The sequence below is a fragment of the Bombus pyrosoma genome, linkage group LG11, assembly GCF_014825855.1.
Source record: "Bombus pyrosoma isolate SC7728 linkage group LG11, ASM1482585v1, whole genome shotgun sequence".
NCBI classification, from domain to species: Eukaryota; Metazoa; Arthropoda; class Insecta; order Hymenoptera; family Apidae; genus Bombus; species Bombus pyrosoma.
In genome coordinates this window covers 6,062,870-6,073,345 of record NC_057780.1, presented here as the reverse complement: position 1 = coordinate 6,073,345, position 10,476 = coordinate 6,062,870, and the positions used below count along the sequence as shown (strand labels likewise).

The 10,476-nt window shown below is 39.8% G+C and overlaps 1 protein-coding gene across 7 annotated transcripts in view; it reads left to right on the top strand.

The window, feature by feature from the left end:
• LOC122572621 (voltage-dependent T-type calcium channel subunit alpha-1G) overlaps positions 1–10,476 on the top strand; it is a 107,555-nt gene that overhangs the window by 37,536 nt on the left and 59,543 nt on the right. For 4 of the 7 annotated variants that reach the window (XM_043737786.1, XM_043737785.1, XM_043737787.1 and 1 more), the window contains one exon: positions 5,529–5,567. The exons of 2 other annotated variants lie outside the window; for them this stretch is intronic. In XM_043737786.1, the coding sequence (XP_043593721.1) occupies positions 5,529–5,567 (39 nt within the window). Of the gene's footprint in view, positions 1–5,256; positions 5,276–5,528; positions 5,568–10,476 lie in introns of those variants that run through there. One more of the 7 variants, XM_043737790.1, reaches the window with a different exon arrangement.

Sequence of the window (10,476 nt, the reverse complement as noted above, 5' to 3'; positions counted from 1 at the left end):
CGATACGTCTTCTGTCGTTCGTTCATTTATTGGTTTTTCTCTACGTACATATATGCGTCTCTGAGACGATCAGAGTTCGTCTGGTTCGTTTATTATTACGCTTAAACTCGCATCGATTCCGCATTTTCTTCTCTATTCTCTTTTCCCTCCCTCTCTCTCTCTCTCTCTTTTACCTTCTCTCTCTCTCTCTCTCTCCTACCCTCTCTATCTTACTGTTTCACTCTGACTTTCGTCTTTGTCTTGCTTCTACCACCTCGCTTCTCTCTTTTTGATCCGCTCTTTCTTGCTTCCCCCACGTAATCGTCGAGAGTCAACGTTTAACACGCGGCGTACGCTAGGCTGCATTGCGTTTGAGATAAACGTCGGCCGTACTCTATTTCCAGAAGATGGTGCAATACACGGACGCGCGGCTGGATAAGTATTAACTCAGCCATCGGACGCGCACGCGTGCATTTCCAATTGCTGTCTGCGAATCAGCTGTTTTGCGCTTTCATCTTCCCACTTTTTCTCCACATATATTTGTCACACGAATTTCCACGCTTCGACAAGCGTAATCTCGAAACTTGCCGACGTCTTTTCTTTTTATTCATGTTTCACAAACTTCTCGCAATCGCAGATCGACGCGTCTCGCTCGTCAACGTCCTTTAACTTAACATACGCGCTCTCTGTGTGTCAATTTCGATTCAAAATATCCTATTCCTCGACCAGTTTCTATGACGTTGATGATAGTTTCGTAAAGTTTGACCGAGAGACGCGAAGCGATCGATGAACGTCGACCACTTTGCGAATATTTTTCTTCGACCTTGTTTTATTCCCGGTTTAAACAGCGTCGCGTATAGTTAGGGAATTTCCGTGACCGGTGTGTGCCCTACTTTATAGCGAATCACAAGGTTCTCGCGAAGAATCCCGCGCCGCTTCCGTGTTACATAGCCGGCATCGTTCGTTATCAGATATTTTACATCCACCTCTTCACGCTCATTTATTTTCGGCTTTACGTATACCGATATCCATTCGCTTGATGAGTTTCACATGGTACTTCACGGAAACTCGCGACGGCGATCTTCCAGTGCTAAGGGTCAACGTTACTCTTTTCTAAAATGCACGCTGAAACGTACGTACAGCGGTTCGTCAAGGTATTCCGACGTTCGTGCCATCATTTTATAAATATAGCACCTGTGCGTTATGTAACACTTTGAAGATTTAACGTAGCACCGTGACCACACGTAAGTATCGCGATTACGTTGATCGAATTTGAAATTTGAAAATTCGTAGAAGCCGACGATATAGCCATCTTCGACGCTAATTAAGCGTTTCGGACTGTCGTTCGTTTTATATAGGAATTTTTTATCAAGGATAAATCTGCAGTAAATATCTTGTAACTTCTATGCAGATTTTCAGATTGGTTTGAGATTTGACCAGTATCGCCATGGCAGTTGTGTTTCGTTGCAGCGTCGATGGAATTGCGGAAATAAAACGCCTAATATATAGACGCGATATGTAACACATTTTAACGCGTATTATACGACACGTGCAACGTGTAAATTTTTACATCGCCTTCAAGTTTCATGTTCGCGATAAATAGCTTCTTGACTGGTTCCAAAGATCGATGTGATCACGATGATCCAGTCTCGTCACGATGTCAATGAAAATCATATCGCACGTACGATATGCACGAACATGTAACAGATTTTAATACAAAATACGTTTGATATATTTGGTTGGCAACTAAGTGATTGCGGATTTTGTCATTAGGTGGTATTAACAAAACCGCAATCACTTAATTGCCAACCCAATAATACACAGAACGACGTGTTTCAAAGTGTTTCGTGCAACGAATACGGTACATCCACGAAAGATTTGCAGAAAAAATTATTTGGATACTTGCGTCTATTTAGAAGCATTCTCTCCATCTGGATATTATCTCGGCGTATGATTTTCGGCCAAAGTCAATTTTGAATTGAGGAAAAAGATATTTTCCTTCGCGTGCCCTTAGCACTGAAGCTTCCGCCGTCTGATAGTTCCATTAAAAGAGAAAGAAAAAGAAAAAAGGAAGGATGTGCTGAAAAGCTTGATACGGACAACGGACGCGTACGTATATACGTGAGTGCATCCTCCTTCTAAAAGAATATTTCAGTACGGTTCGTTTTCACGCAGTATGCTGAAGATGCATGGCGATATACATATAGCTCGAGTTGTCGTGGCAAGGTATCGCTTCGAGTAAATTGAAGTTCTCTCTTCGCTGCGATTTCTTTCTTCGCTCGTTCTTTCCGCACCTCTTTTCTCACACCATATACATGGTGATTTGTGAATACATGTCCATGCTTTAGGTGGGGATGAATTGGCAGCATTAAAATGAGTAAAAAGAAAAAAATATCGTGTGAACGTACATCCCAAGTTAATTTTAATATTCCAGTTATGGATGATCGAATAAAATGTTCAAAACGTCTGCTTCGTATCTCAATGCGTGTGCATACTGCGCGTTTTACCGTTGCCTATACACACACACGCACATAGCCAATTTTTATTTCAGCTATATAAAGTTTAGAATTTTTATTTTTACGCCTTCGGAATAATAATGAACCCGCACGAGTGTGTAGGATATTGACTGACCGAAGTTCTACTCGATTCAAATCGATTGGTATTGCTCGTCAGCTTTAGGTCACGAGAAACGTCGTTTCGGCTACAGCGGCGGACGAAAGAAAGTTTATAAAATAAGAGGCGTGAAATGACGACGTAATTTTCCAAAATGGATTTACGTCTAAGTAATGTAAACGAATAGACAGGATATATACCATGGAGTAGATGTCTGTTATCAATACAGCGAAACGTTTTTAATACGAAAGTTATTAAAATTCATAGCGTATCAATTTTAAATTTCCTTTTCTCCGCTATTGTATGTTATATACAGTCGATGATAAAACATGTACGGTTGCGCGTGCCGAGGCAAATATTTTTCTCTTTTATTTCACTCTGCGTTATTTACAATCTCAGCGTACAGGCTAGCGAGTAAATGTATCGCGGAGATTTCACGTAACCGAGATTCGACATGGTCCAACGATAATACCAGCGGCAGACACTTACAACATAGTTCGAATAATCCTCAACTGGAATACGAAGATACGTAGAATACATCGTCACGTTCTCCGTTTATTTTCCATGTGCACGCTAAGCCCCTGAAGAATGGACACCACGCATTTATGAATCACCCTGTACTCTTCTTTCTTCACCCTTCTTCTCTGTGTCTCTGTACGCCCCTCCCCCTCCCCACTACTTTTCAACTTGATTCCTATTCATAGACGTATTTTCCGATATATAGTATATCCATAGGAATCACGTAGTTTAGAACGAAAGGTTCTCGATTCGTTAAAATCCGGACGACGAGAATGCAGGTTGGAGAATTTGCCGATCGAAAAAGAGGGAAATTTTCGGCTCGTATTATATTTCGTGCATGTCCCCGAGCCATAAAAGCGGGATTCATTTATTCGTACATACGATACGTATATGTCGGTGGCTGGACGAGAAACAGGGGGAATTGCTAATGAACGGGCAAACTATTTAAAACGGACCTCAACACACGCGTTCGTCGAGGTTACAGTTAAATGTTTTATAACCGCTTTCGCGCGTTTCACTCCCGTGTTTAAACGGTTTTTATATCGGGCCATTTTTCGCGTTACAACTACTGCTTTGTACAGAGTGGTGAATAATGGCAAGGTTATGGTCGTGGTTATCCTTTGTCCGAAGAATCTTTACTTCTGTTTAATTATTATTATGATGGAAGTATCATCGTTGTTTTAAATACGTGTCTCGATCGATCAGCGAAATTAATCTTCGTACAAGTTGAAAGAATATTTATGTTCTACCGAAGACCAGGTGACTAGGTTATGTCGGCGTAGCAGAAACTTGACAATGATATGCTCTGCAGGGAGATAGCAGCAACTGGGTCAGGTTGTATCTGTGTTGCGAGTCAATTTAGGAAGAAGTACAGGGAAATTGTCTGCTGCTTAACAAGATCTATCATCCTGTGGCACAAGAGTAATTATCTGAAAATTATTAACACGATAGTGGGAATAATATATCGCGTATATGTGAAGATGTCGTTGAATATTGCAAAATTTTCTTCTATAAGCTTTCTTTTTTTTTTCTTTTTTTTAATTAGACGTATTCAGTTCGATTCGTTTGCTACGATTATGCTGTATTTTAGGTGTAAAGTTAAGTCAGAGTAGCGATAAATAATAAGAACAACGATCTATATAGCAAACAGTTATTTAGTAAAAGTAACGTATACCGTGTAACCGCTCGAATAAATCCGTCTGTCATTCTGCAGCCGAATTATGAATACAAAATGTGACAATCAATCGAAATGACGAATAACTCTGGTCTGCCACGTTAATTTATCGGAAACGGAGTTGAGCTTTATTCAAATTCTTTTCCGATGAATATTTATGCGAGATGGTTATTTAAATGAATCTTTCGCGGTTCTGCGACTCTTTCGAATAATAATTATTCGTTGTTTGTAACGAGTTATTCTAAATACCTATCGGGATAATTTATTAGAGTAATTAATTCGAAAATTATAGAAACACTAGCGAAGGACGATATTTCACACTTTCATTTTCAAGGGACGAGCGATAGGCACGCCACTATGCGAATAAATTTCTGTTTGATTTGGCTAAAAGCTACTTTTATTCGGTTATAATCGGATAGGATTAAGTTCAACTTCGATCGATACAGAAGAAAGGCTCTTAACGTATCGCCACTTTTACAGTCGATAATTGAACACATTTTTCTAAATGACGCATTACCTGCACAAATAAATTCCTGTTTGGATAAGAAATTTATTTTTATTCGATAATACAGCGAAAATAAGATCGATCTCGATGGCCGTTTCTAGCTAAACGTTTCCATATAACGAGAAAATATCGTAGTAGAATATCGTTGCATGATAATATCGCTAACTCGATTAGAATTCGAATAGATGGCATACCGTTCGTAGAAAAATGCTGCTAATATTCGATACTTGGTATTTCAATCTACGTTCGACACTTGGCTTTAACCACTGGATAAAACGAAGTTTTTCGACCTTGTCTCACCGCTCTGTATAAAGTATCCTGCCACGTAGAAAATAATATACAGTATGTAGAATAATATTTACAGAATAACATTTTATTACAGAATCTCTTTTACGTTATATAGATACTAAAAGAAAATCGTGTCCGAGTGAAATAAATCGCGTTAAAATCAACTTTCATCGTGTCGTCGGTGAATTTCTCATTTGGTACGTAATCGATTTAACGAAATATCTTTGACTTTTGTTTCAATAGTAGCGATACCAGCCTAACGGAGACAGGAAAAGCGAAGATCGATCAAAAGATCTATCGTTCTATTTTTTCCCCCCCTCTCTTTGTCTCACAAGGAAAAAGAAAAAGATAGAAAAAGAAAGGAAAACGATAGAAAAGAAAGCTAGACATTAGACGTAAGTACATGACCACCTTAGGGGGCAGTGACAGGCTATTGTTTCGCTGTTGCAGGTTACTCTCGGACGAGTACTCGGTTCGATCACGCATTTAGTAAGCTCTAGTAGAGAACAATGTGCTATGCATAATATATCTATATACATATCTAAATCTATATAAATCACATAATATGCATAGGCGTGCATCCATGTGTGCATATATGTATATACATGCATACGTCACGTGCATATGTATATATTTATCTTTCTGTTTGTTCTTGATCACGGTACGAGTGTACAAATGTATTTATAGTGTGTACCAAGCATAGAGCATGCCACCATGTCCAGAGGTGAATAAAATACTATTTCGAATTTCGAGAGTAATAAAAAGATAATGAACATTCAACGGATGTTACAGTTATCTACCTTACTGTCCATAAATCACCGGTCACTTATAACGCGATACACATAGAAACACGGAGATAAACGAACGGTCGCATTATCGAACGTTGATTGCGTTTATTACGTAGCAAGATGAATTACGGACATCGTGCTGTGCTTGCAACGTTTTATCTTAAATTCGGCATTCTTCCTAAAAATGTATTAATTAATTCGCGTTGTTATTGCTATGCCGTATGACGTAATATCGGAACGTTACGTACGTAATTTTTATTTCATCGAAAAGAATCGAAATTTTGAAGAGACTTTAATCACGAATGCTATTTCGATTGCTCGTTAAATTTGCCGCGAATGTGACTCAACGTTCAACGATAATTACGTCTGAAAATAAACAAGTAATCCGAGTGACTTATGGACGGGACTGCGAATGCACGTTCAAACTGATCCAATGAACGGAAGATTAATAAAGAACGAGGACCTCTTGAAACACAGAGCGGCACAGAAGCTATTTCGAAACGGTATTTTACCCGTCTCTGCGTCTCTAATCTGTCGTGTACCGTCGTTTTGTATACTCGTGTCATAACCCGACGCTGCGGTTACCGCAGTATCCGGCGATAGTGTACATATATGTCGTTTGCAACGTACGCAGCTTGGAACGTACGACACGAATGTGAACGATCTTAACTTTTACTATGAGAATTACTATATATATATATGTGTACCTACATACTTATACGTTTATTATATTATATACTTCGCACAAAGTGTCGAGCTCGATTGTCTTTCCTTCTTCGTGTCTGAGAACGCGGCGTACTTTCGAAACTTTATTTCAAGATTCTTCCTTTCTTTCAGTGCACGAAAAGAAGATCGATGTTCTCTCTGTCCTCTTGGTCTCGATATCTGCCATCGCTCTGACACACAGCCCCAAACATCCTCATTCCGCTTCTTCCATACCTTTCACCTTCCCATCTGGCTGTCTATCTCTATAGATCTGTCTACGTCTCTCCTAGGCTTCCGTTCTCCACCTCGAGAGTTTAATTAACACGATGAAACGATATCTCCGTACAACTCCTATACGCATTGTTATTACAATTGTACGAGATCTGCGCGATGTCGTCTGCCGTCTCCCAACTTGTTATTCACTGCAGAACATCGGCCAGAGAGTTTTCCCCCCTTCTCAGTCTGTTTTTCTCTCTCGCGTTCGCTCTTACGCCAGCCGTACGTATATTCCAAATCCCATTTATTTTCCTAGCGCTTTGTTCCCGTCGTCCTCTGTGTTCTCGCTGGTCATTCAACCACCGAACAATAGCAAACGGCCGTTGAGAGAGTAGGATGAAGTTTATTTGAAAAGATCCAGTTCTGCTTCGAGACTTCCGCGGCCCGTACACGCTTTCCAATATGTATAATTTTCGCGGGAAACGCCGCTTTCCCATCCGTTCTGCCCACTTTCACTTGCTCCTCGATTCACACGGTTTAAGCTGCTGCTCGTACTTTAGGTACACCAGCGAGCCTCTTCTCTTCCCGCAGCTCCAAATCCATCCCGGAGCTAATTAAGCAGCCCGATCTACTACCACTGTCTCTCTATCTTTCTCTCTCCTCACCCTGGTTTACGTAGCAGCTATTTTGAATCGTTTATCGACTTCTGCACCGGCTACGTGTTACGTATGTACGTAGTATACATACTTTTCGGCTTGCCGCCGCGCCGCGCAGCACCGTAATCCCAGCCGCCGCCGCGCCATCCAGCTTCAGCGAAGCTTTTAGATCGGGTTAGGTGCAAGCGAGCGCACGTACGGCGTGTTCCATGTACGGCATGTTTCTTCAGGCTGCGGTTTCATTGGATGCGTAGTCAGACGTGAAACTTGACCGACGCGACGCGACACGCGCCGCCAACAAACGTCCCTTTGTGCGTCACGCGTACCGTGTCGCTAATCCTTTGTACTTCACCGTCACGACGATGGAATCGTACGAACGTTGTTGTTTCTTGCGTCGTTTTCCTTCGTATAAATATTCATCATCTTTTCGTTGTCGCGGTCGAGTTGAAATGCTGCGGTTTCACTGGAATCTACAAAGATGCGATAAAGATCTTTCGATCGCAAAGAATTGATCGGATATACACGCCAGCTGGAAGGTCTTGGTAGATTTTATTACGTTTGCTTCTAAATGGAGAACGAATTGAGTAATCGTAATTAATACAATTAATTTTATAATCGTAAATAAGTAATTGGAATTAAGTTAAAAATGGTATGAGGGGAACGGTATTTTATTAAGAATTTTAATAAATTGCGCGTGCAAATTACAGTTTGTAATTGAAATCGGATAACGAAGTTGTGCTAAGAATAAAAGATGTCCTAAGACTTTTGAGCCGCGGTAGGTAGATATATTTGGTCGTGAAAGCTACAGCCACGCAATAACACGATTCTTGGAAAATAACGTTGGTGTAACGTCGAGGAAATCTTAGTTTGTCTTTCCCTTGGTATCTTCGAAACGTACGCGTTTGTCTGTTTTTAATCGGCGAGTTATAAATTGATAGGTTCAAGGAGCAACAGCATGTCTAGGCAGAAATTCTCTTCAACATTTCCGTTCAGTTCCTACAGTTTCCTCGTAACGTAAATCGGAAGCCACATCGATAAACTTCGTAAATCAAAAATTACAAAAGAAAAAAGAAAACACGATCATCGTGTGTTACAAGTGTTATTTTTTAATTTCACCTTACAACTCTATAACGTTGTTCGTATTATTTTAGTTATCTTATGATAAACCAACTTGTGGAAGTAAGTTACTTTTTGTTCCGAAATCCAACATTCATCGTGTACTCGCTTAAATTGGGATTGAAAAATTAAGAAAATTTAGAGTCGCGATTTGTTCGCCGTTGCCAACTAATTTGTCGATCAAAGCTGGTCTTTGTTTCATCAAATCGAACGAATCTTTACTTTATTCGGCTAAATATAATACGAGTAGATCGAAGTATGTGTCGAAGTGCGTCGACAAAGGGAAGAGCTACCTCTGGTTGCGAATAGCAGTGCGTAAAACCAAGGCACGTGATAAAAGTCTAGAAACGGTTCTTACTAGTGAGCGTGAGTTCACAGTAGTTCATAGTAGCAGATATATTTACTCTTCCCCGTACGTGTGTAATTATTAAACTTCCGCAACGAGTTCGCTCGTCTCACTCAACGAGTGGCCATTTTTAAACAATACGTTCTCGTTTTCCCCAGCCGATAGGCAAATATCGATCGATGTAATAAACATTTACCGCGAGATATGTACATCGCTACAATAGCATTTTGCTTATCCAATATTTCACAAAGAAAAAGAAACACGTTGTTATCGAATGGTCGATTTCGATTTAAATACAATTGAAACAATGAGATACGCAAAAAGTACTAGAAATGGTTAAACTTAAAATCCCTAGATATTACTAAAAATGTAGAGAAACTTCCGAGAGCAACGTCACGCTCTTCCGATCGATTCCGCACACCTCAGAGATTTTAACACGAAGAAATATATTATTTATAAAATATTTAATATTTATTTTGGGTGTTGTTTCCAAACAACCGTGAAGCTGTATATTGTAGTGGCTAGCACGATCGTACGGTCACGCAAGAACAATCTACGCACCCGCACACTTACGCATTCAATGCAACGACAGCCTCGTTACACGTTCGATTAGCTGCCCCTTACCTTTTTTTTTTCTATTCTTATTTCATTTTTTTTCTTTTTTTTTTTTGTGAAAAGCACGTTCAGCACCATCACGAGCATACAGCGAGCACATAACGTAGCTGTGCAATGTCTTGGGTCTGGAACACGTGCATTAAGGTTAGCCCGATGGGTGCACGTGCGCCATTGCGGATGCAAAATCGTTCGATGCGTTATCGCGTTAGCGAAAGATCGGTGCTTAAGGGAGTATTTCCATTTGGTGGCTTGGAAAGCCTGACCTTTCCTTATTTTATACCCTTAAAGTTCAAAGTTTTCAAAATATCCTTGCTAAATTGCTCGTTTCTAATTTAATTTCTAACTTTTCAGCAATTTCTACGATAGTTTCCCAAGCCTTCTTTCTAGTAATATTTCACTTACAGATAAACAATATAGTATTTGATTCTCGAATATTTTTATCAAGTTTGTTTTTATCGATACGATATTTCTTCAGAAAGAATCGTTCAGTTGCTTTCGAAATTCATGAACTCGTAGAGTACACGTGTTGCTGATTTTCGGCGCGTAATCAACGGTATAATTTTCACGCTTTTCGTTCGCTTGTCAGCAGTTTGCTTATCTAAAGTTCCTTAAAGTTCCAGATATCGATCGATTTCTATTTATATCTGCTTCGGATTAAATTTTCGCCTTTACTTTTCAATCTTTGCGCGCTCAATCTCGCGGAGAGAAGATATTTTTCTTTTTTTTGGGGGGGGGGGGGGGAAATACGCGACAAAAAAGCTCGGATATATGCCGATTATGAATATAAAGGTATTAGTATAATACGCGGAAAATGTTTTTCTACGTCGAAACGCGAGTAACGAAATTATAAAACGAACGATACAGAAAGAACGGATTATTCAAATTTATCGTAAGCGATATCGGAAATTTCAAAGCCGTGCAAATTACTCTTTTTGCCTTCTGAAATTTTCCAATAA